General features: G+C 40.1%; 2 protein-coding genes across 5 annotated transcripts; one reads left to right on the top strand and one right to left on the bottom strand.

The window, feature by feature from the left end:
* The first annotated feature begins 4,011 nt into the window (after window positions 1–4,011).
* On the top strand, window positions 4,012–10,955 carry max (myc associated factor X). 4 transcript variants are annotated; one of them, XM_084433370.1, is made up of 5 exons: window positions 4,167–4,340; window positions 4,660–4,686; window positions 7,753–7,860; window positions 9,270–9,408; window positions 9,554–10,955. In XM_084433370.1, the coding sequence occupies exons 1-5, from the start codon at window positions 4,305–4,307 to the stop codon at window positions 9,739–9,741; spliced, it is 498 nt and encodes a 165-aa protein (XP_084289496.1). In that variant the 5' UTR covers window positions 4,167–4,304; the 3' UTR covers window positions 9,742–10,955. The 4 variants fall into 4 exon arrangements, with proteins under 4 accessions (XP_084289498.1, XP_084289499.1, XP_084289496.1 ...); XM_084433371.1 differs by having other exon boundaries at window positions 4,168–4,340; window positions 9,285–9,408; XM_084433372.1 differs by lacking the exon at window positions 4,660–4,686 and having other exon boundaries at window positions 4,012–4,340.
* A 1,295-nt stretch (window positions 10,956–12,250) lies between these two features.
* fntb (farnesyltransferase, CAAX box, subunit beta) lies at window positions 12,251–26,249 on the bottom strand. The gene is made up of 12 exons (XM_084433168.1): window positions 25,959–26,249; window positions 24,964–25,028; window positions 19,246–19,318; window positions 18,225–18,316; window positions 17,025–17,171; window positions 16,843–16,926; window positions 16,491–16,577; window positions 15,284–15,413; window positions 14,753–14,885; window positions 14,486–14,597; window positions 12,804–12,918; window positions 12,251–12,714 (listed from the first exon to the last, which is right to left on the bottom strand). Exons 1-12 carry the CDS (start codon window positions 26,184–26,186, stop codon window positions 12,592–12,594), a joined length of 1,389 nt encoding a protein of 462 aa, XP_084289294.1. The 5' UTR covers window positions 26,187–26,249; the 3' UTR covers window positions 12,251–12,591.
* Window positions 26,250–26,418: the final 169 nt, after the last annotated feature.

Here is a 26,418-nt window from a genome sequence, read left to right as displayed (position 1 = left end):
GCATGGCATCCCTAGTATTGACACCCCATGCTGTGCATTTGTGTACATTCTTTAACCATATAGGCACAATATGGATTCAGAAAAAGTGCATGAATAAAAGTCTATATGACGAATTTAAAAAGGAAATAAATCGAATGCATGAGTAAATGAGAAGTTTTCTTTTTGTGCTGGGAGGAAATATCTAATTAATATTTAATTGCAAAAAAAAAAAAAATGGTATGACTTATTAGTTCATATACAGTATATGAGGTCTGGGGCAAGGATGCTGGTGGGTCAAGTATGCTGTATTATTTGTTCTGGCATAAGGTGGTCAGAGTAAAGATCGGATAATGAGACTGTGTTTGCAAGAGTCCTGTTTGGTACTCTGACCTTGTGGGGGAGTGAACACAACGATGTGCTTGTTTTTACCCTTTTACTGATCCAGCAGCTCTTATAATCCACTGTTTAAGCTCCTTATCTGTAGCACTATTTTGAGGAGAGAGGAAAAAAAATACACTATCTGCCTTGCTTTTTAGGGAGTCTGACATTGATCTTTATTGTTGACTGTTTATTTACAACAGAACAATTTAATTTTAAATGAAGTTCTGTGGTCTTATAAAATACCAGCACGTGCATTTGATAACGGTCTGCTGTATTTTATCTAGATGTATATAGCCCTTTTGGCTATTAAGCTAAATGTATCTTGTATTGATATAACCATACATTTTTAATAGTATGGATGTCTGAATATTGAAACCATTATTTAGGCATTTATAATTTCAAATACAGATTGAATTTTTGATAATCAGTCAACAAAAAAAAAAAAAGAAAAGTTGTTAATCTCGAATTTTGAGTATTTTTCATTGACCTATGGACATTCTTTTGATACTAACTGCAGAAGTTGTATCTAATTTATTTTAAACCTTAATAATTAGGGCCCAAGCCCTGAAAGGGCGAAGGCCCTATTGTTTCCGGAAGGAATTTTTTTGCCACTTTTGGGGCCCTTAACATGCTCAAAAACTCTTTTTTTTCAAAAGAAATTTTGCACACACGTCAGAACCCACGGCCATCAGGGCCGGACTGAAGCTGGTACCCGGGCGTGGCAGGGGGGCTCGACAGCGCCCCCTGGAATGGTGTCCGAAAACTTGGTCCATAAATCAAACACGCTTGCATGTAATAATATGAAACTCAGTACACACATCGGGCCGAACAACTTTCGTGCTCTAAGTTTTACAAAAGCCCAACAGGAAGTCGGTTATTATACGTTGTTTGGAAAACGCATACAATGGAATGTGAAATACTCCTCCTAGGGAATTCATCCGATCGCCACCAAACTCGGTGTGAATGAAGTCAAGACATTGAGGATGAATTCTTGCGAACGGATTTTTGATATCTCGAACGGTTTGGCCGTGACGAGGAAACGAATTGATGGCGAATAATGGGACACAGGAAGTGTGTTATAACTTCTGCATACATTAACTGATCTTGATGAAACTTCCGCAGTGTGTTCGTTGTAAGAGGCCGATCACATGGTTGTGACTATTGTGAGTCAAAGTTATAGCGCCACCAACTGGCAGCAGGAAGTTTGCCACTTTCAAAATGCTTTGAAATCACCCTCTTATTTTCACCCGATTTGCTTCAAACTTTATGTGTATAATGTAGACCCACAGCAGATGTAGACCTGTGAAAGGATTATTGATATCTTAGATACTGTTGCCATGGCAACGCATCAAACTTTAATTTAGATTTGTCTATTCCATTTAATCTTTGCTTTTCAAGGTTTCAGGGGCTTTTGGGGCCCTTAACATGCTCAAAAACTCTTGAAACTTTGCACACAGGTCATAACCCGTGGCCATCAAGGCCGGGCTGAAGCTGGTACCCGGGCGTGGCAGGGGGGCTCAACAGCGCCCCCTTGAACACGTTCTGAAAACTTGGTCCATTTATCAAACACGCTTGCATGAATTAATATGAAACTCGGTACACATATAGATCTCATCGGGCCGAACAACTTCCGCACTCTAAGTTATTAGCTCCAACAGGAAGTCGGCTATTATGGGTTGTTTGAAAAACGCATGCTGTGGAATTTGATGTACTCCTCCTAGAGAATTCATCCACTCGACTCCAAACTCGGTCAGCATGAAGTCAAGCCACTGAGGATGCTACATTGCGGACGGATTTTTGATATCTCGAACGGTTTGGCCGTGGCGAGGAAACGAATTTATGGCGAGAAAAGATAAAAACGAAGTGTTATAACTTCTGCATACATTAACTGATCTTGATGAAACTTCAGCAGTGTGTTCGTGGTAAGAGGCTGATCACATGTATGTAACTATTGTGAGTCAAAGTTATAGCGCCACCAACTGGCAGCAGGAAGTGTGTCACTTTCTAAATGCTTTTGACAAAAGTGAGGGGGTTAATTTTATGTACAGTCACAAAAATCAGTACACATATTGGTCTCATCGAGCCGGACAATTTTCTAATTTATTAGCTCTGAGTAACAGGAAGTCAGATATTTTTGTTTGAATGTGGATTTCTTTGCAAAATCAGCCTCTGTATTTTTACCCACTACTCTTAAGTGGTTTATTTTATTCCCACCAAACTTTTTCAACATGATGAAAATACATTAAAGATGCTAAATTGTAAACAGATATTAAATATCTCAAACGGTTTTGCTATGGCGAGGGATTAAAGTAATGTTAAAAAAGGAAACACTAAGAACCTCCTATCTTCTAAAAATGTAATTATACACCATTTATTTCTATATAAAATTATACAAATTTCAGAACTAAACCCATTTTATTCTTTTTTTTCAATTTAATAATTGTGTCACTTTCTAAATGCTTTTGACAAAAGTGAGGGGGTTAATTTTATGTACAGTCACAAAAATCAGTACACATATTGTTCTCATCGACCCTTAACATTTCTTAACATCCGTTTAAAAACATCCAGAATGTTTTTTTAGTCCAAAAAATAAATAAATGATGTCATTCATAGTGCTATACTGCCCTCCTGTGTTCAAAATCAGGTAGGCCTATTGTATCTATACTAGGTATGTGACGGTGAGGAATATTTTACCACCGGTTAATCAACGTGTGACACCGCTGGGGGCTTTTGAATTGCTAACTTAAAAACGAAAGTAAAATGTGTTCGTCCGCACTGACATGGATAATGGTGCAGAGCGAGCGTTTTCAATGAATTCCTATGGAAGTAGGAATGAACTAAAAAACGTTCGCTCTTCTCTGCCCGTTCCTCGCCGTGGACGCACACCATATATATATATATATATATATATATATTTATTTAGTTATTTATTTAGTTATTTATTTAGTTAGTTAGTTACATATATATATATATATATATATATATATATATATATATAATGTATATATATATTTTTTTGTTACATTTATTTTATATATATATATATATATATATATATATATATATATATATATATATATATATAAATATAGCTGCGAGCAGCGATGGAGGGCCCAAGCCGGTGACACCGCCACCCCGGTGGCTTTAGTGTAACTAAAGGCACCAGGGTGGCGGTGCCACCGGCTTGGGCCCGCAATCACTGCTCGCAGCTATATTTTTGTTTAATTTCATAAATTTTTTTATATATATATTTTTTTTTTAAACTTGCTTTGTTTAAGTAGGCCAGTCTAAAATATATTAATAAGAAACCAAAATGTAGTATTTCATAAGAGTAACTGAATAGTAACCAATCTATGGATTAAGTTTATTTAGATAACTGTAAATTAGCCCCTATTGATATTGTAACCTATTTATATGTGGTTTGTATTACTCTAATAATAATAGTGAAAAAATAATATAAAAAATACACTAAATATTTATAACGTAGTAGGCTATTACTTATACATATTTGTAGTATTAGTAATCAGCGCATTAGCCACAAACAGCACTGAGCACTTTCCACGTGTCTTGCTGGAATCGCGACATAAAGTGAACTACAATTACCATGAGGCATTCCAAATAAAAGGGCTTTCCTCAACGCGAAGCGGAGGCGCCACGCCGAAACGCTGACTGGGTGTTGTAGTTCTACATAATAGATTCGTTGTTACATCGACTGACAGCCACGGTTCTAAAAAAACAACAAGTCCTACAATGCTTTGCGCCGCAATCACATACGTGACACGCCACGGTAAATGTCCGTGTGTAGGCGAGTCACGTGTATAGAGTCCGTTGATCTCGTTTCGTGTAAGCAGTGAATCTCTCCTGTTTGTTCATTTGATTTGGGCCCCATTTCATGTTGTTTTCAAAACAACATTTCGTGTAAATTTGTCTATCTTCGCCGAAGAATGAGCGACAACGATGATATCGAGGTCGATAGTGACGTGAGTATAGTTATTTGTGTTTGTACTCTGCATGTTTGAGAATTAAACCTCTTGTTATTTTCAATTCTTGAGCCTCAATACGAGGCTAGCCTGTTAGCTAGTTAGCCAACCTAGCGTTTGAAATAATTTTCTAGCCAGCCTAATGAGAATATCCAGCCAGATGAGCAATTACACACGGGGTCGAGTCTATACTTGTCTCCATATTTGTACATTTGCGATGCTATGTACTAAAACAGTGCATTGCATCCATCAATAGCCAGTTAAGTATCACTCTTACAGCTGTAGCTACAATTGTACTTTCTGTTCTGTTTTCTTACAGGAAGAATCACCGACATTTCACTCTGTGGTGCGTAATAAGTGGAGCAATTAATCCAGTTTAACCTTTAATGCCGAAAATATCTTCTCTTTTTGAGATTAGCTACAATTTATTTCCGGGTAGGTACTGAACGGCCGTAACTAATTTGCATCGTTGGACGACACAACAAGATAGAATCAAGCCTAAAAGGGGGTAGATGTGGTGGATTCGATGAACACGGGCAGAGACACACGCAGTCGGCTTGTTTTGAGTCGGTTCAGGGAGTTCAGTGCTCGACAGCAGGGCACTTGCTGCAGGAGGGAGGGACGGACGTGAGTGAGCGCAGGGCTTATAGCGAGTGCGCGGCGCGATACGCTAGAACGCTCGCGTCAAAATTGACGAACGAATTCTCTGTAATCGAGCGTTCTAGTGTGTTGTGTCGTGTCGCGACGCTAGCAGGTGTACATGGGATGTTATTGGACGATGTCCACGACGGCAGGGTTGTAATTCATGCCTTTAACCCCTATGAGATCTTGTTTTTCTTAGATTAGACTGTGTATGAATAAATAAGCAACATTAAATATTAATCCTGAACCTATGGAACATCCCTCTTTTCAATTTTCAAAGTCATTTTTTATATGTATACATTTTTATCAAATTATTAATACACACACACAAAAAAAAACTGTGATAGAAAAGAGAAAAAAATAAAACGAAAGTTATGATAACACACACACACACAGTCACACACACACTCACACGGTATGGTTTGTAATTCAATGTAGATGTGTGGGTACCAACTAGGATAGTTCCGTCATTTATGTGTCATTATTATGCTGTTCCAAACTTTTTCTGTGAAACGCAAAAAGATCTTTGGTAGAATGAGAAAAGGTGCATGTGAATGGTGACTAAGTTCCTAATATTTTTCTGTTTGAAATATTCTATATTCTGCATTAAAGTCATACAGGTTTGGATCAATGTGAAGGTGTTGATAATAACAACACACAATAACAAATTTCCAGTCCGGCCAGTGAATTAAGGGGCTTGGTTTCTGTCAAGCTTCCACGCCTTACGTTACTCACGCATTTGCAATTAAAGCGTAATGCTTTTGTTTTTGCCATTGACATCACAATAATCCAGAGCCTTGAGCAATTGCGTGCACCTGCTGCCTGGCTTCATGTCTTAAACGTGCATCTTTTAAAGAGAAAAGTGTAGTGTAGAAATGTGGTTATGGCATAGAGTAGCTAATTTCCAAAACCAATTTGAATTTCATTTTCTGAGAGACATTTAACAGTTTTGACTTGGTCACATCTTTTAAACTAAGCAATTAGCAATGTAAATTTGGACATTTTCATAAACTTAAAAAGGCCTGACCTTGGGATTTTATGGGATGGGACCAGTCTTACGAGAATTATCTTACTATGTATTGTAAAGACTTTTAAGTGTCGATTTAATAGTTTATTTTTGTACCCATTTCTGCACAGGGATTTTTTTTTTTCCCCACATGTAACCCTAACCTGTTTGCTCAGCATGCCATGCACTCGGGCTGCTCTGTTTCTCTAGAGAATGGGCTTGTAGACCCCTTCACACCCTATACTGAGACTAATTTTAGTGTTATTTTCATTGCCATTTTTTGGCTTCCCAACCAGTAAATGTATTTTGCCGTTAAAGTGCATTTACTCGCATTCAAATCAGTCCAAACCTGTATTTATAGTTCCGTGGAACAAAAAGAAGATTTTTCGAAGAATGTTTCAACTGTCCATGTGATGGAAGTTAATGCAGTCCAAAATGACTATCACTGAATGGACAATAAACATGTTATGTGTTCCACAGTAGAATGTCATACAGGCTTGGAACGACATGTGGTGAGTAAACGATGACAGACGTTTTGTTTTTGGGTGAACTATCGCTTTTAGTAGTGGCTGGTCAGTGGTCAGCCTTTGCAAAGTGTGTCGTGGGGTTCATAGTGGGATGTTTAAAATAGCACTCATCACAAAGCAGGCTTGTTTTCACTGGCCTTGAGTTTTCATTGGGCAGACTGGAGACACAAGGTCTGCAATGTCTCTGAAGTCCTGTTTATCTCCCCCTTCTTTTTGTGCTGGGAGGAAATTTTTTTTTTTTTTTTTTTTATCAGGATGTTGAGATCATAAGACAACAGAAGTGCACGTTGAGGAGTATATTCAAAGCTTTCCTCAGCAATACTGCTTGTCATTTTGGTTTCTTTTATGTCATTTATAGCCTTTATACCTATAATTTCACTAGAGACATTGCTGATGTTTTTTTTGTTATGATAAAATTGTGGAGAAGCCATATGCAGAGTATAATTTTCACTATACTCGAGTGCAGAATAGCCCTTGACATGTTGAGCAGTCTGTCACCTCACGTGGATGTAATACAATCCTGACACTGGCAGTGTACAGTGTCACCTTTTAGACATCAGACAGACAGCCTGGATCTGCCCAGTTACATTATGGCCACACCTCGCTCTTCCAGGTGGTGCGTAGACATTGGAATGTCTTTGTGCTGCTCGGTGGCACTTTTAACATTTGGATAACTGCTTTCGTTTTGCCCCTTTTTCCACGGAATGCAAAAGAGGCTCTTGTTAATGAGTCACTGGATTCGAAACAGGTTTTACAGCTGTGCCTTTATGTAATAACAGTGTCTTGGCCAAGCCCAGTGACATTGGACTCCAGTGACCATGTTGTTTTTTCAGGCCAACAGTCTCAGGGTACTAAAACCAGGCTTAACGTAGAGACTTTTTGTGGGATAGTGCAATTGCAATCTTTTTGTTGCGTCCTAATAGCAGATATTTTAATTCACAACGTATTAGTGTGTCTTAAAATAACTAATGGGAGTTATGATAAATTGGATGTTCTGACAAACATGGTCCAAAAGAATAAGCTGCAAAAAACTGACTCTCAAAAATGTTTTTATAATTGTCAGTATCACTTAATAAAAACAATAGAATATAATAGTTTATGTTGACATTTAAAGGTCTACAATTACATTTTTAAAAAGTTTAGTTGAACTGTAAGTGTTTCCTTGTGACTAACACTGTAACCCAATGGCACCATGACAAGCGAAGAGGCTGAAGCCATTGTGATTCTCTCATTGCAGGCAGACAAACGGGCACATCACAATGCGCTGGAGCGCAAACGTAGGGACCACATCAAAGACAGCTTTCACAGCCTTCGGGATTCCGTTCCCGCCTTGCAAGGGGAAAAGGTTGGTAAATGTCATTGGTAAAACCATGAGGAACACAAGAAGGCATAAAGGATGTTTGTTTTTGTGTGCTTTTTGTCAATGAAATGTCTACTGTATTACATTGAAGCTGTTAATTGAGTGTAATGGGTTTAAATGTTCTTATGAGCTGATTAGCTTTTGTTGATTTCCCTGATGTTTTAAGTTGGAGGGTGTGAGAGCAGAGTAGATCCAGACTGATTGATGTGACCCATGTACAGTTTGGTGCCAGGAAGCCATTACAGGGGGAAATGCGGTTTCTCTTTCCTCTTGTGTGTCTTGTATCTAAAATAGAGAGCTCAAGAGTGTAGTAGAAATAATAGTTTGACCCCTTATGTTTCTTCTAGGTATATAAGTGCATGGTTTCTGTTATATTTCAGTCTATTAAAATGAGTCACATGACTAGGGATGCATAATATATTGGTACAATATTTGTTTTTGGATGATATTAGGGATTTTACTGGTGTCGCTTGATGTTGGATGTTTAATTGTGCTCTATTTTACACTTAGATTAAGCTAGCGTTAGATGATGGCAAATATAAAGATAATCGCGAATCTCAAAAAATAACTTTTTGGTTGGAAGTACCATTATAAGAACTGCACTTTTATTTCAGGCAAGTGTGTTCTTGTGGAGTTTTTCATGGGCCAATGTGAATAAATGTCGGATTTAAATTTCAGAGAGACAAGATAGTGAGGCGATGTAAGCATTATGAATCGCTGATGAAATGAAATGTTTCATTCATACTCAAAGCCAGAGAGCTCTCACTTCCAGAAAGTATAAAACTCCTTATAAAAGAAGTAAAAACTTATGAAATCCCTTATATGGACAATGTACTCCAGCTGGAGTCAAATAAAAAGCTGAAACATGAAGACAATAATCACACGATTACGATTATGTGTGTTTTTTTTTAGGCATCTATGAAGTGTTTTCATAAGATTAATAAAGGCTGTGTCAATTAGAACTGCATTATTTATATACTTTACGGTATAGAAACTATTATTCTGATAAAAAGCCTCATTAAATATTAGTGACTTTAAAAAACACATGCTATTTTACATTGTATAATATCCAAGATGAATTAATGCACAAGTGTTTGTAGTACATAAACGTGTCATTAGGAAAAATATAGACCATGAATTATAGGTTATTGTTCAGCAGTGTATTTAATTTCTTAGTCAATCAAAAGCAAGAGATAAGAAAAGGTCAGATTAAACACTTGACTTTTCTGTTCCCCTTTACTTCAGAAATGTGTAGCTACCAAAAGAGAAGGTTTTTAAGCTGTTTGTGTGTGTTCATTAGGGTTGTTTGGATGAATTGGGTTTTGGGGTTTATGTATGTGCAATGATACTTCATTCCTTGCGTCAAATTCTAGTTTTTCATTTGTTGCTGACAGCAATCTATCAAACAGGCATCCCGAGCCCAAATCCTAGACAAAGCCACAGAGTACATCCAGTACATGCGACGAAAAAACCACACACACCAACAAGACATCGACGATCTGAAGAGGCAGAACGCCCTGCTGGAGCAACAAGGTGGGATGCTTTTGCTCTCTGGTCATGGTGATTTGTGTGCTGAAGGAAAAGCCTAATTTGACTTCTAGTTCCCTTGTGCCTCAAACAACATGATTTTTGAGTAGAAATATTGAAGAACGTGTCGTCTTGTCTCTTTGATTTCCAGTGCGGGCACTGGAGAAAGTCAAGGGGACCACACAGCTCCAGGCCAACTACTCCTCTTCAGACAGCAGCCTGTACACCAACCCCAAGGGCAGCGCTGTATCAGCCTTCGACGGTGGTTCCGACTCGAGCTCAGAGTCTGAGCCGGAGGAACAGCGTTCCCGGAAGAAGCACCGCGGGGAGGATAGCTAAATAGCGGATCCTCGGCCCGCTCCACAAAGTTCTCCTCTGAGGGGAGGGAGAGTCACAGCATTGGCCTGTTTCTTGTTGTATTTTGTGTACCTCAATCTCCCCCAAACCACCTTGATCAATCTCTTTCAGTGAATGTCAACCCTCGATTCAGAAACCTCTTCGCCAGGTTTGGAAGAGCGAGGGACGCTAGTTACGGGAAGAACACTCACGGAAAACACGGCTTGTTTTTACTCTCCCTCCCTCTCCGACTCTGTTCGTCCATCTTGCGTCCTGGCACACGCAACAACAAACGATGATTTAAACCCAAAATGTGGCAGCTTTGCAACTTAAGGACTTGATGCTTTGTTTTTGTTTTTTGTACCCTTGTCTGCAATCCCTCCAGGTGGAAATTCAAAGGGTTGAATGAGGTGTACAGCTCCTAGCACTGCTAAAATATAAATTTTTGTTGAATATCTTAAAGCCTGCTTAGAACTTACCCATAGCTGAACTGTCCCGAGTGGTTTGCCTTTCTAAATATGTTACTTTTCCATAAAGGATTGTTTTTAAAGCATCTATCAATGTAGCCCTTGTTAAACCTAGGGGGGATGAGTGATACGTTATCGATAAAATCCCTTATTTAAAAAAGAAAAGAAGACCAACATTCTTTATGGGAAGGCTGCTGAGCTTGTGTTGTATTTGTTGTTTTAGCCTGATGTAGTAAAGTTTACAGGTTGGGGGAAAAAAAAGATACCTTTTTTTTTTCTTTTAAAAATGGGGGTTAAAAAGTGAAGAAAAAAAAAACATATTTTGAATCTGTCATCTGAGCCTCCCAAACATGTATTTTATGTATTTCACTCCATACTGGGAATATAAACGTTCCAAATGATGTATCCCCCCACGAAGCTAGTCGATATTGAAAGAGTAGATTCATGTCGTGACTTTTAAAGGTAAATGTTCTAAATGTTCATTGGAAATTTGACCGCTGCACACCGCAAAAAAAAAGTTGCATTTTGAGTGTCTAGGAGACGCGAGTGAGTGCGCGAGTGTGTGTGTGTGTGTGTGTATCTTTTACCATATTTTCCACTTAGGACATTAGTAAAACTGAGTAGGTCTTTCTTTGTCTGATTCCATTCCATGGAAATTACAGGTATGTTGTACATACTGCCAACAGTTGTCTTGCAAGTTGAGGCCTACCTTTACAATGAGAATTATAAATAAAACTATTTTATCCTTTACATACGCTGTGTGGTTCTTTTATACCAGTGGTTCTCAACCTTTTTGACTCCAGGGTTCCCCATTCCCCACAACAATAGATTTTTTTTTGCAATTTCTATCTGATCCAGGCCTGGTTTCACAGATTAATGCCGGGGACAACGACTTGCTGAAACATTCTAAGACTGAACTGAACACACTTACAGACCGTTTCCAACGACTGGAGCAGATTTAAACACTGACTGAACGCAACTGTCTCTGACCTGGCGCGCTTGTGCACGATCAGTCGTAACTCGTAAGTATCAAATTACATTCATAATCGGCCTTACAGTCGTTAAGTGTGTCCCTGGCTTAAGCCAGGATTAAGCCTTGGTTAAATTAGGACATTTAAGTAGTTCTTTTAAATGTGCATTAGATTAAAAACATTACTGGTGTGCATCAATCTTATAACGGCCATAAATGTTTGCAAACGCACGGCATAGCTATGAAAATGTATTCATAAATATATTGTTTCCCCCCCCCAGATCATTTACTCTCCCTCATAGTTCAAACCTGTATGACTTTAAGATCATTTTTAATATATTGATGTTAAGATGTAACTGGTCCATATTATTTGTGCACTGTAATCAAAGTTTTCTGAAGGCATTAAACGGCTTTGTGTAAGGAATAATTGAAAATGTACATTATTCATTGAAAATGTTCTCCATCGTAGCTCTTAAATCTCATTCATATTTCTGCATGGTCAAAGATACAAATCAAAAGATGTGAATGGCCTTCACACTGTTTGAATAAACAAAGTTCGATTAGAAATTGTATGGAATCAAATACATTAATGCACATACACAAAACCATCCTCAGTCCTCATTCACTTTAATTGATGGAAAACAATGTCATCATTCTGCTGGATCTCTCTGTTTGTGTTCCACAAAAGAAAAAAGTCATACGGGTTTGAAAAGACATGAGAGCGGGTAAATAATGACAAACTTTCATTTTTGGACAAACCGTTCCTTTAATGTAATAAGATGAAATGCCATTCTGTTTTGATACTTCATACCAGCATATTCAGATTAAAAGCATGATGATTGAATTATTGAATACAGTTGTAATGCTCATTAAACAGCAAAGGTGACAAAAAAATTACAAAATGTAAACACTGTACTCATGGCTGAGTGTTGTACCGAGACTATTTCCATATATTTGACAGTTATCTGTCAAATAGCACTCAATTAGAGATGACAGAAATAAAAGTCAAATGATGGACTGCCCATAGTGAATATAGATAATACATAATGCACCATCCGAAAAATAAAAACACACCTTCATCCAAGTCTTTATTTCTGTCCATAACCTACTGTCACATGCACTCTGGGAAATGTTTGCCAAAGTCCAAAATAAGCTGGTATGTGCAATAAAATATCAATCAATGACTGGTGCATGAAAAACACCTTGCCTTGTCAGTCTCTACCGTTATCCCTGGCTAAAACCCACAACCCCATGCTGAAGCTGTAGTATATCAGGCCCTCGGAGTGTTTCCCCACCTGTAGATGCTTACAGACCAGCAAAGGACATTTGGCTACAGCATTTACAGAAGATGCCTCTGCGTTAGGTCAAGCTAGCTCAAATCCCCAAACATTTTTACAATAAAAAAGAGGAAAAAGTCTATGACTGGTCCATCGCATTTGCCGTAGCTCCCGTCTGAAGTGGAACAGGTAACAGGTGGAAATGTTCAATCGCTTGGGCGACCTTCTCTGGACAGATGTTGTAAACTGGATGAGTTGGTGCCTGAAAAGAAGAAATATGAGAACATTTAGTCATATGAATGCATTATTCTCAATGTGGCTGGGCTCAGCTGAATTTTTAGTATCTCTTACCAGTCTGTTCTCGTCTCGACCGAGGATCAGCTCATTGTGGAGGTCTTTGTTTCCGAAATGCTGTGCAATTGAGAGTCCACTCAGACAGTAGCATGTGTGGTAGAAATCTCTAGACCTGTGGGGGAATCAATGATCAACTACTATGAAAATCTGGTATGGTCTGTTTAGTTAGTAAAAGGACAAAATATCCAAGACAGTAGGGCTGGGCGATAAAACGATAACGATAATTATCGCGATATAATTTTTCGCCACAATGAACAACGATAAATATCGCGATATAATTTTTCTCGATAACACGATATCAAGAGTTCGATAAGTGTTCGATAATGTTTATGCGCCAAAAGCGGAACGACACTCATTTGAACAGCGCGCCACACGGACCATTTATCCGCTCAGCTCAAAGTCCAAACGGCAGCGCAGTGCGAGCTCACTAGAGCAGATCATACATGCCAACCCTCCCGATTTTTCCGGGAGACTCCCGAATTTCAAAGCCCCTCCCGAAAATCTCCCGGACCGACCTTTCTCCCGAATTTCTCCCGATTTCCACCCGGACAACAATATTGCTACACCATCCGTTAAAATGAAGTTAATTCGGCCAGCGCTCATACCTGTATTTACATCCTGTTTTCGGTTGAAGTCCAAAGTAGTCGATTGTCAAGTTCACGCGCGTGATCATAGGTACTAAACATATGCGCAGTCAGATTCACCCGTGTTCACTCTAAAGGAATCACTCACATGACCTGTGCACTTGTAATGACACATCAAGGATGTTAAGAGGGTAAAAGCAGGTTTAAACATTGCCCCATTGAAGTCAACAGGGTGCAAATTTTAAAAAGAGGATAACACGGTGTAGGCAACACCGATTTTTGTCATTGTTCTCTGTATTGACAGCACTCCAAATTTACAAAAAAAATTAGTTCAATGTTAAAATTGCACTATATGCACAAAATTGGAAAAATGACAAATGTTGAATGTTCTACCTCAGATTTGTGAAATGTTCTCCTGTTTGGCAAGTGTTTGTCATGATATGTTCTGACAATAAAGAGTAGTTTAAAACCACAATTAACGCTCTTGTTTCTACAACTTTCACTTAGGAGCAAAAATCTGCATTTAAACTTGAAAGAAATAAAAGATTAGACTTTTATCGTGATAATTATCGATATCGACTGATATAAAAAAAATGTATCGTGATATTTTTTTTTGCCCATATCGCCCAGCCCTACAAGACAGTTGTATTTTTCACATTTTAAAGTTCACATTTTAATTTAACTTTGATTCTTACAGTTAAACAAGATAGATGTAATGTAATTTTTATGACCTTTCCAGCTAGACGTTTTTTTCTTTTTGTTAGTTACTAGAAAAGAATATGTACAAAATTCAGACTCGTTTGTGAACCGCTTCATTGAAAATAATCAATTTAAAAGAACGATTCACTCACAAACTGCAAAGTTTTGCTCCACACTAACTCTAGACAAGAACAAGAACAAGAACAAGAACAAGGAACAAAAATCCTTATCCAGTAAATCACAACCAACCGTAAAAGTTATGAGGCATTCAAATATTTTTGGGGACAATGGGGGGCCTTGGAACCAAAAAGTAGGAGAATGACTGCTTTATTTGACACATTACAAGCTGATAAACTCTTTTATATATGCGTGTGTGTGTGTAAGAGCTGTACTCACTTGCCCGGTTTGTCCAGAAGGCCTCCACCAGGATTCTGGCAGCAGAGGAGGATGTATTCCTGCAGGGCCTTTCTCTCAAACATCCAGCTACTCAAACTCAGCGTTGAGTCTCCTATATACACAGTAATATTTTCTTCATAGGTTAAATTACTATACATGACATTAGACCCCAAAATATCCATGTTGGGTTTATATTTTGACACAAAATACATGAAAAAAACAAACAAACTTATTTTCAATCGCTTGATTATCTTTATATGTTGTCACCTTCTTTAAAAAGAGCCCTGTGGAGTAACGGTAACAGTCCTGCTTGCCAGAAGGAGTAACACCCATCCACCAGCTTGTTACAGCGGCCTTGAAATCCACCTTCAAAACGCATTTGTCTGCTGGTTACCCAGCGCTAATGAAGGAAAAAGAGAGAAAAGCCTCCAATTTACAGGTTTACAAGAATCAGCATAGGAACATCATTAGTGCTGCTGCCTTATCGTTAAGAGAAATCTGCCTGTGCCCTGGGACTGTAAAACACCCTAATTTCAATGTCTGCCAAAGACCATGAATATCTGCTGATCTAAGCATCTGCAACATTACGGCACACTGATGTTAATATTTCCCAGCGTGTTTAGTGTCCCTGAGGAACCAGTAATGAGATGCTTCTCCTCCAACGTTCAGGATACACACGACTGACCTTTAAGGCATCTCATAAACCTCAGTTTATTCGCTCTAATGGACAGGAAGAGCCAGGTTAAATGAAAGGTGGAAGTGTAGCCAAAGCAAAACAAGGCAAGACAAAGGACTTACTAACAAGGCTTTGAGATCCAGCATGTGTTCTTTGCCCAGTATGACTAGGGCAGCAGTACCACAGAAGGTGTAGCCACCATGTGCCTCAAGACCAGGCACTCCACCTAAACCGCCCTCCCAGTTCTGACAGCTGCAGTTCAAAGGAAAAGCACAACATCTTAGTATTTATGGGATTCATTCTCAGAAATATATTGTGCTGTGTCTGAGATCTAACTCTTTTAGGGACAGAAAGGTAAATGTTTTAAATGTTTATTTTTGCCTAAAATGTTTGCCAAAAAATGGTCTGGAGATGCATTTTTAAAAAGTTGAACTTCTTTATACTTGCGAATGACATGCTGTTCTACATGCAATAGATGTAAAAGTCACAAGCACAATGGTCCGTCTAGACTCTAGAGGATGTTTACGTAGAAAAGCAATGGAAAAGCAGATCAGTAGAATGTAAAAACATGTTCTGTGTGAAGGAGCTTTTTAGAGTGCAATAAATAAATAAATGTAATTTGTTCATGTTTCTTGTTCTTGTTCATGCTCCGATTCATAACTACTACATTTGAACTGCTATAAATATATATATACATAAACATCTATGTAAATTCTGCGTTTATGAATATTAAAATGTTTTTTTTTTTATGCAGAATTAGTTTTTCTGTTCAACCCTGTTCTGTGGGTTGACATCAGATTTAAGGGACAAACTGTATATTAAATCACATAGCTAAAAAACAGAGGTTTGATGTTTGTTTATTATTCTTTATCAATATTTGATTGTTTATACTTATACTGCTCCATAGTTCAACTCTGTTATGGGAAAAAAATTATAAATACTTTTCTATAGTATTGGATAAATCTTCAGCCTTGCAACATTCAACTCCAACCATTGTTGTTAAAGATAACTAAAACAAAAAGTATGAAATACTGTTATATCATTTTTATTAAATGAAATAAAGCTGATATAAATATTAGATGAAAAATGTAAACAACTTGAAAAATAACTGAAAAAAAAAAGTCTAAGTACTAAAATGGTATAAAAACTAAATCAAATCTAAATAGAATAACTAACAAAACAAAATGACAAACTAAAATAAAAGCTAATTCAAAGCATTAATAAATCCTATAATAGTATATAAATAATACTAAAATAACCCTGACCCCAACAGAATCTGAATGAAACTGAATTGGCACATGTTTTGAAAGAGAATGTGGAAGGAATTACCTGAGTATCCAAGTGTGTGTCTCATTAAACAGGGTGGGAGTGATGATATTAGTGAGTGAAGCCACAGAAGCTGCACAATATGCACTCCTATCAGATCAGACACACAACAGGCAGACACATGTCAATAACCACAAGTTACATTATTAGAATAAGACTGAAAGTCTGTAGGATCAGCGCTGACCTATGTTGAACATAAAGAATTTTTCTAGCACTAGTCTGTTGGCAACAGTCAAAGGTCACTCCTGAAGAATGCCTCAGTATGGTAACATCACAACAGGGAGAATTAAAAAGATGTATGGCCGTTGTGAAGAGATGCTTCAGGGTATGTTGAAAGCACGGTGACAGAACTCACCTGACGTCCACCTCCCCGCCCACATGCATCACAAAGGAGCCATCTGGCTGCTTCACAGAGTACAGGAAGTCCAGGAGCTTCTCTCTGATGGGGGAGGGGGCAGACAGAATGTGCTACTATGGCAATATGATCCACACAACATCAAAAGGTAAACAGGCGATAATACAAAGCAAACGTGAAACCTGTTGATGACTTTGTAAGCCTCCTCTGTACCCAGAATGCAAAGGGCGTTGACAGCTGCATAGGTGGGAGCCAGGTGAGAGTGCTGACCCGGACCTCCACCGAAGCCACCTGTCGGGCTCTGACATCTGGCCAGAAACTGGCACACACTAACAGACAACATTCATGGTTGTGATATACATTTACATCAACAGGCATGTAAATGAATGAGAAGAACTAAAAATGTACACAAAAAGCCAGAAATTTCTTTTTTTTTTTTTTTTCATGTTATGAACAATAGCCGATAAATGACAGATATTAAAAATCTATTACGTCTAAATTGAAAATAAACCTCTTAAACCTAAAATCAATCATTTTAAATGCTACAAGTAATATTTAGACACCACAACATTATAATGTACAGTAGGAGAAATGAATATTCATTTAGAAATTTGCTAAATATCACATTTAACGGTATCATTAATTAAAAAAAAGTGTTTTTAAAGATGATGGTAAAGGTGGTAATCTAATTGTAAAAACAGGGGAAATGAGCATGCAGAATTTGCAATATCGACTGATGCCAATAAGTGAAAAAGAAATCTGGTATGGTGGCGATATATTGTGAATCCCTATTATTGTGACTGAAAATACAATTATACTAAATATACTCCAATCTCTAATTTGACTTTGCTATTAAAGTCAAAAGAGATCATTCTGTTTGGCTGAACTATCGCTTTAAGAAAAAGCATGAATTAACAAACATTAAAGGTATAGTGGAGGATCTTTCCGAATTTTAGATAAGACCCGCCCTCTCCACTTTTTGATTTTGAAGTTTGATTGATTCACCAGAATGACTGACAATTAGGAGGACCAATAGTATAGGTGATCCACCCGGAAGTAAAAAATCCTCCGCTATACCTTTAAGGAATACAGTAACAATCACAACAAAATACAGTTGAATTCACCTCTTTAACACACAGTCACTTGAATAAGAGATTTTTATTCCAGTCTATTTCAAAGTAATAAGAAGATATAAAGGTTTTAACCCCAGCAGCTACAAAGCGATCGAAGCGTGGTTTGCATCGAGAAAGAAAGCATCTGTGTCACAGCTTGATGTAACTGTGACATTATCTAGGAAAGTAACTGGGTAAAGGGGGCCTTAACACCTGCCTCCATGCCACGTGTACACTGATAATGATGTGCAGAGAAGGGCTGGTACTCACTCTGAGGCAACAGCTGCCGGCACAGGCTCCTCTAGCAGCTCCAGACTATGCAGGATCCAATAGCAGAGCCAAGGCCGGCTGGCATCCAAACACTGAAGCCAGACAACATGCAGATTCAGCAGCCATTACCAGCACTCTTACACACAGAGCTGCTCAGGAACATGGTGTTCTCGTACAAATACACAAAAACTACGAGCATGGTGTTCTCTCTCTCTCCCACCCACCCACTCACATACACAAGTAATGCATCACATGGTCTTAAATGTGCAAGGCTGTAGATCCTTAATGGCCTTGTGTAAAACCCGTTTTGTGCATTTGTGTTAATAACAAAACTAAACTAAACAAAACTTTTTTTTTTATTTTTTTAACTAAGCCGTTAAAAGGGTAGTTCAACCAAAAATAAAAGTTCTGTCATCAATTACACGCGCTTGTGTCATTTCAAACCTGTATGACTTACTTTTTAACGTAAAACCCAAAATGAGCTATTTAGCAGAATATCTAAGCTGCTTGATGAAAACATTGTCTTGTCATGAAAATATTATATTATGTCTTGTTTTCTTTTAAGCTTAAGTTTTTGGTACCATAACTGTCAATAAAAATAAAAAGTTGTTATTCTCACGATTATCAAACAGTGTTCATAAAGCAGAATGAAACTATAATAATGTCAATATCTGTAAATGTTAAATGATGTATTATATTTTATAAAATACAATAGCAAGAGCGGATCTTTTGTTTGTTTTTTATTTGAAAGCATTGATCTTTTTTATGGATCTACGCACCGGAAAAACGGTTGAGTGCAGTGATTCTATATATTTTTATTTATTATCAGACTTTTTCCACAGACCCCCTCCCCTCATAGACTCTTGCTCCCCCCTTGGTTTGAAAGCATTATGCTAGATAACATTTTTAGTTGTTTTCATACAGGCCAGAAACAACATGAGGGTGAGCAAATGACAGAATTTTCTATTTTGGGTTAACTATCCCTTTAAGTTTTTTCTTTTCTTTAAAAGACATTGTTTACCTCATATGTATCAGATAGATGGCGTAAACCTTTCTTCAGATAATGATAGTGTTGTTCCCTCAGTAAAGCGGGCCTGAAAAAAAACACACAAAAAAACAGTGTAGAGTCATCCATTTAACCATCTTATTAGAATCTAGATATTGCAACTTCTGTCATAAAACATTTTTACATTAAATGATCTCCTTATTCACAACGTGGCAAAAGATCAATTTCAACTTTTCAAAGATTTATAGTAGCTCACTAAAAGGCAACAACTTACTTACAGAGCAAGTTCATCCACTAAGCTGACATCCTCCAATTATCCCCATCAAAGGAAGTGTCAGTGTTCAAATGATAGAGTCAGTGAGTCAGAACACAGCCTACACACAATACGCTTGACTTCAGTGCTGGCCGCAGTGGTGCCGGGGCATGTCTAATTTGAACAGATCCTTAACCCTTGTTCTGAGCCAAAGAAAGCATTGCATTCATTACATTGTGATAAGCTGATTAGAGCAACTTCTGGCCTTCTACAGGCAAGTTTCATGAGAAGTAATGCTGAAGTTGAAAAATTTGTTGCGTTTCCCTTGTGGGATAATTAATTTGTCCTTTCATTCATGAAATTAACTATAATTTAATTGACAGTCTGTAGATGTAAACTATTTAAAACTATTCAAACTATTTCAGAAATCATTCTAATAAGCTGATTTGGTGCTCAAGAAATTTAGCTCAAGCTTATATTATTATATTATTATATATTATTAGCTTATATTATTATCAGTGCTGCTTAATATTTAGAAAAAAAACTTGTTTTTTCAGGATTGCTTGATAGAAAGTTCAAAAGAACAGCAGAATGTCTTTACAGTGAATTATGATCAATTTAATGCATCCTTATAGAAGTATTTATCTATTTAATCCTACTGACCTTGAAGTTTTAAACAGTAGTGCATATAATTATTAATTATTTATGTAAAAACAATTTACCATTTACTGCACCACAAGAACCTGAAATATTGATGATATTACAGACAATAAATGGTAAGCATGGCATCATCTGAACATGTCTCTATTCCCTGTATTCCCTGGATGAATGTTTGTAGCACCTACGAGTGTGTTTTCCCACAGTTTTCTTATTAGAGTGTAAAATTAAAAAAGTTGTAAATATGACAACACTGCAAAAAGTACCATCTGGATATGTGCTAGAACAGCTGATGTGCTACTACAGCATCTCTTCTAAATGTTTAGGTTACACAACCTTTGTCTTGCAGTCTGATTAGATTACATCAGTTTTAATCACATCTGGGTGTCTTATTTCATCTGCAAGTGCTCTCAGTATAGAGGAAATAAGTTCTGAAATACACAGACATCATGCTGTGGTGGAAGAAGGTGAAAATTAGCTGTACGCAAGGCAAATCTCACTAGTATATAGACTTTAGGTTCCCCTTCGAGAGCGGTAACTCTACATTTCGTAGCAACTCTACGGGAACTCCTCCCTTCACTTTTGTTGAAATCTTATGGGCTAACGCCAGCTTGGAACAGCTGGCCAATTGTCGAGAAGTATGCAAATACTGACAAGCTCGCGGGCAGTATAAAAGCGACAATTGCGTCAGAATCTCTTTCTTCACGCTGCCACCGTGGAAGCTGCACCAGGAGAACTAGAATCTTTCTCTCTACACATCCGATGGCGTCTACTTGCAAGATTTGTGCAGGCCCCATTGACCCGCCCGACGAGCACAAGATCTGTGTCGCCTGCCTGGGCCTCGCCGGTGCCGGTGCACGCCCTAAGAGCCAGGGGAGATATGGTTCGTGCCATAACAGGGACGAGGCCCACTGCCGCCAGCGAGCCGCTGATGGGCCCTCCCCCGCCTGGAGGCGAAAGACGACGGCAAGGCCTGGAGCTGCTGTCATCCTTCGTCACCGCGCTCACCTGTCCTCTTCGCGGACACAAGCTTTTTTTCACAAGCTGCTCTTTACTCCATGGCCATACTGCAGGTGTTCCAGGCTAAACTGCTGCAGTCCCTGGATGGCGGCGTCGTGGACGCTGACGTCGTCAAGGATCTGCGCGCGGTGACGGACCTCGCGCTTATGGCGACCAAGCGCTCTGCCCAAGCCATTGGCCACTCCATGGGGTTTATGGTCGTCCTTAACAGGTACCTGCGGTTAACCTTAGCTGACCTGAAGGACGCGGACCGCAAGATGCTCCTCAATGCTCCAGTCACTCCCTCCGGCCTCTTTGGTGATGCCGTGGAGTCAGTCACGGAGCGTTTCTCCGAGACGCAGAAGCGCGCGAAAGCAATGAGCCACGTGATGCCCCGTCGCTCGCTCCAGCCCGCATCGAGATCTCGCTCTTCCTCTGCGCCTCGCCCCGCTCATGGACCGGCTAGACCGGCACCCTGCCCTGAGCCGGATGTTTGCCGCAAGCAGTGGACGGGGCCTGGGAGGAAACGTCAGGTTCAGAGGAGAAGCCCGCGCCGCGAGAGAGCCAGCGCGCCATCCCCGGCGACCAAGCCTTCATCCTAACGGACCAGTCAAGAGGAGGAGCGAGTCCGCTGGAGGCCCCGCCCCCAAGCGCTGTGTTCTACATCGTGTCCCCTATGTTCCGGCAGGCGACAAATGCAATGTTTGTGTAAATGCTGTGTCTGTTTGTGTGAGTTCCACAATAAAAACATGTATCCCTTCACAAAAAGAGCTTTTTCCTCCTCTTACACCCAACACTGTATCACCCGCCCTGCCCCAGATCAGTGCGGAGTCGCAGCCCATAACTATAAGGGAGAGAATGCCAATATTACCCCGTCAAGAGCCGTTTCCCCGCCAGTGCTTCTAGCCTTGCTGGGGCGGGGCTCCAATCACAACAAGTCACCAGTGGCAACAGCGGCCGTAGAACTAACGCGTCCGCTGTGTCATTTCCTAGACGCGTGGAGGGCTATTCTGGCCGTGTCACCGTGACTACTGGGAATAATTCAACGCGGATATTCTCTTCAGTTCAGACGCAGACCACCCCGGTTCAATGGCGTGGACCCGTCGCTGACATTGCCCCAAAACACCCCCGTTCTAAGACAGGAAGTTCTCAGTCTGCTCGGAAAAGGAGCGATAGAGCGTGTCCCTCCGAGCGAGCAGGAGAACGGTTTTTACAGCCGCTATTTTCAAACAGGCAGCGAGTCTCCTGTTGTGGGCGGATCGACATTTTCTCTCCATCAGAGCGGCGCATATCCCCGGTCTCCTAAACCGCGGAGTGGACATGCTTACAAGGAACGGGATTCCTCAAGGGGAGTGGAGGCTTCACCCTGGATCGGTTCGAATGATTTGGGATCGATTCTGGAGGGCGGACATGGATCTGTTTGCCACGAGCGAGAACACGCACTGTCAGATGTTCTTCTCACTATCTCACTCCCAGCTGACGGGAGATGCTCTGATGTCGCGTTGGCCGAAAGTCAGGCTTTAAGCGTTCCCTCTGGTGAAGATTCTGCCTATGGTGTTATGTAAAATCAGGGAGGAGAGGAACGTCATTGATCCTCGTGGCCCCGAACTGGCCGAACCCGCCCTGGTTTGCGGACCTGAGAGAGATAATGGCAGCTCCCCCATGGCAAATCCCCCTCAGGAAGGACCTGCTGTCTCAGGCGAATGGCACGATATGGCACCCCAGCCCCGAGCTGTGGAACCTTTATGTGTGGCCGCTGCAGGGACCTTAAATGAGCGAGACACTCTGCCTTCACGAGTGCTGGGCACACTTGCGGAGGAGCGCTGTCCTCTACTAGGTGCCTCTACGCTCTGAAATGGGGAGTTTTTGCAAAATGGTGCCAGGACATCGATATCGACCCGCTGATCTGTTCCATGTCGGATGTTTTGCGCTTCCTACAGCACAGACTAGATAGCGGGAGTTTGCCATCCACGCTGAAGGTGTATGAACACAGGAGATCGTGTCCTTCACGGCAGCCATCGGTGCCGCCGTGGGATCTAGCTCTAGTTTTGAGTGCTCTCTCTCTCTCTGCCACCGCTTGAGCCCCTAGCTTCGATTGCTGTTAAGGAGCTCTCCCTGAAAACAGCTTTACTCCTTGCTCTCGCCTCTGCGAAGCGCATTGGAGACTTACACGCGTTCTCAGTGAACGATGATTGTATCTGTTTCGGACCCGGCAACTGCAGCGTCACTCTCCAGCCGAGACGGGGCTACGTGCCGAAGTCACTCTCTACACCACAGGTGTCAAACTCAGTTCCTGGAGGGCCACAGCCCTACACAGTTTTGTTCCAACCCTGCTTCAACACACACACACCTGCAGTTTTCAAATAAGCCTGAAGGACTTGATTAGCTGATCAGGTGTGTTTAATTAGGGTTGAAGCTAAACTCTGCAGGGCTGTGGCCCTCCAGGAACTGAGTTTGACACCCCTGCTCTACACCGTTCAAAGCACAGGTTGTTCCCCTGCCCGCTTTATCTGCTGAGCCGTCATCCTCGCGTGACGCTGACGCTCAGAGCGCCGTTTGCCCTGTCAGGGGTTTGCAGACGTATGTGAATTGCTCGGCCGCCTTTCGTCAGTCGGACCAGCTTTTTGTGTTCTTTGGTGGATGTACTAAGGGATGTGCTGTCTCAAAACAGAGACTTTCTCACTGGATAGTCGACGCTATCGCATTGGCAGGGGAAATATTGTCCCCTTAACATCGGAGCTCATTCGACAAGGGCGGTTGCCTCTTCGTGGGCCTGGTCTAGAGGGATGTCTAGCCAGGATTTATGTCTTGCTGCTGGCTGGTCTTCTCAGAACACCTTTGACAGATTTTACAAGCTGGATGTACCGTCTGTGGCGTCGCAAGTGCTTTCGGTGAGTTCGTTAAGTTTCTTACTCATGTATTGTGAACTATTGTATCCAACTATGCAGTGGTTACCACTATGCTGTTAACTATGTATATGGCTACTAGTGTTAAGCTGTCGCCGCTACTGCCGTTGGCACTGTGTTTAACCCTCATGCTTAAGTGCTTACTGTGTTGTGTCTGCCCTGGATCAGTGCAGCCTTTGCTTTCATTGCGTTTGGATATGCAAATTTGGATAGGGTCGGAGCTGATGTCTCATTGGTCGAGTTCCGCCTTTCAGATGGACTTATCTTCACTACTCTCACGGCGGGAGATACAGTTCCCGCAGCGTTGCTACGCAATGTAGAGTTACCGCTCTCGAAAGAGAACGTCTCCGGTTACTATCGTAACCTCGGTTCCCTGATTGGCAGGAACGAGACATTGCGTTAGCCGCCGTGTTCGCTGTTTGATCAGCTGTGCAAGCGTTCAGTCGTGATTCTGACGTAATTGTGGCATCCGTGCATTTTATACTGCCCGCGAGCCTGTCAGTATTTGTATACTTCACGACAATTGGCCAGCTGTTCCAAGCTGGCGTTAGCCCATAAAATTTCAACAAAAGTGGAGAAGGGAGGAGTTCCCACAGCGTTGCTACGCAATGTCTTGTTCCCGCCTCTCAGGGAACCGAGGTTACGATAGTAACCGGAGACGTTTTCCTGCATATGATGTGATGCTGCTGCAAAATAATACAAATGGGTGGAAAAAAGAATGCTACAAAACATACACAGCAGACACAAGCAGAGGACAATCTGATGTTGGTTTTGCTGCCAAAGACATCGTCACATACAAAAAATGTACTTGTACAGAATAACAGAAAATAATTGCTGTCCAAAAGCAGCACATTGACACTGAATATTGTGGAGATCCTGCTTTGTATTAATGGCCAGAAAAGGCTGAACTTTACTTACTGCGGTGAGGTGTGAATTTGTTGGTAAACACTGTATACCTCTTGAATACTGCATTCAACTTTTCTCTGGATTCAATGATAAAACAGGAAACAAAAATGTGGAGGTGAAATAACCAAACAGAAAACGTGACAACAACAGCAAGCCAAATGACATGCTAACAGAAGGATCATTGTGGTTGATGCTGACTGTGCGCATATGAGTGGCTGACATCACATCCTGTTCAGCGTGTCATACAAAGACACAAAAATGGTCAACTGGCTTATACATTTATTTTGAAAATCATAGCATGACTTAGTAGTGTGTACTGGAATTTCTACCAGTGCTTGAAAATTCTGAGGTAAAATAATAATTAAAAAATAAAAATAATTAATCCTTATGTAATCATATAATTTTATTATGTATGTATTAAAAAAATTAGTAGGCTATCATTTTAATTCATGCATAATTTCAAAATATTTGAAGCAAATTTTCCATGTATTGGTGCTAAGATTTCTAAAATACTTGTAAATATCATCTTTCACTTTATACCTTTTCATAGTTAACTGTCAACCACCCATATAATAATAATGCAGGTCATCCATTACAGTACCACATAACATAAACCCGTGAAGTATAAGTACATTCTCATTGTAGAAAAATATTTCACATTGTTCCTGACAGGGTAATGTTCAAAAACGTTTAAGAGTCTGTCTTTATTTACACACTCTCATGTTTTATTTCCTACAATGGTGACAAAATATCAGTTTATGGTGAGATACTCTTTTAAATTAATATATATTATTTACAGCATTGTCACAGAACTAGAGGAATCCGTACTGGGTGACGCAGTTTTATTAGTATAATTATATTCTGCACGTGCAGAACACACAGCAGGATTTTGGGTATGCATTACTGTATCCTTTAGCACAGTGTGAGGCACAGAAGCAGCAGAGGAAATAGACAGTTAGCTCTATGCTAGTACCAATTAGCTAACTAATACTAAGAGTTAAGCTCACCTGTTCTTTCGAGGTCACCGTTTGCACGCCGTCATCGCTGAAAAGCTCAGAGATGTGTGATTCATGAAAGCATCGCAGAGGTGGACATGCCTCTTCCATGATGAGGTTTGAAAACACATGCACTGGAATAGACAGGGAACAGTTTTCCAGCAGAGTGTCAAGAAGACAGCGTGGGCGGGGTTTCCTCAATGGAGGCAAGTGACTTAGGAACTCAAGTACGGGAAGCATGAAGGCACATTTGAGAAGTGGTATTGATGCGAAGATTTGCGAGACGGTTCTCTCAAACAGTTCATTTCAAAGAAACGGTTCATAAAAGATCCAGTGATTCTTTTACGTCATGACGTAATACGCATCACGCCATACCTAACATCTTTGCGTGACATCAATTTATTCTTATTTTTATTCATCATTAATAGGCTGTAATTGTTTAAAGCATGTTGTATTTATTTTTATTTGTTTA

The sequence above is a fragment of the Rutilus rutilus genome, assembly GCF_951802725.1.
Source record: "Rutilus rutilus genome assembly, chromosome: 15".
NCBI classification, from domain to species: Eukaryota; Metazoa; Chordata; class Actinopteri; order Cypriniformes; family Leuciscidae; genus Rutilus; species Rutilus rutilus.
The sequence above is the reverse complement of the archived record's forward strand: the minus strand, read 5'-3'. Positions and strand labels throughout refer to the sequence as shown.

Bases quoted from the DNA above. Each gene is read 5' to 3' on its own strand.
- fntb (XM_084433168.1), bottom strand. From the start codon at position 26,186: ATGCTTCCCGTACTTGAGTTCCTAAGTCACTTGCCTCCATTGAGGAAA. The intron at 25,029-25,958 runs GTGAGCTTAACT...CATTGAATCCAG, and splicing joins CGGTGACCTCGAAAGAACAG to AGAAAAGTTGAATGCAGTAT. The intron at 14,598-14,752 runs GTGACAACATAT...CTGTGTATATAG, and splicing joins CAGGGCTCTTTTTAAAGAAG to GAGACTCAACGCTGAGTTTG.
- max (XM_084433370.1), top strand. From the start codon at position 4,305: ATGAGCGACAACGATGATATCGAGGTCGATAGTGAC. The intron at 4,341-4,659 runs GTGAGTATAGTT...GTTTTCTTACAG, and splicing joins ATATCGAGGTCGATAGTGAC to GAAGAATCACCGACATTTCA. The intron at 9,409-9,553 runs GTGGGATGCTTT...TTTGATTTCCAG, and splicing joins CGCCCTGCTGGAGCAACAAG to TGCGGGCACTGGAGAAAGTC.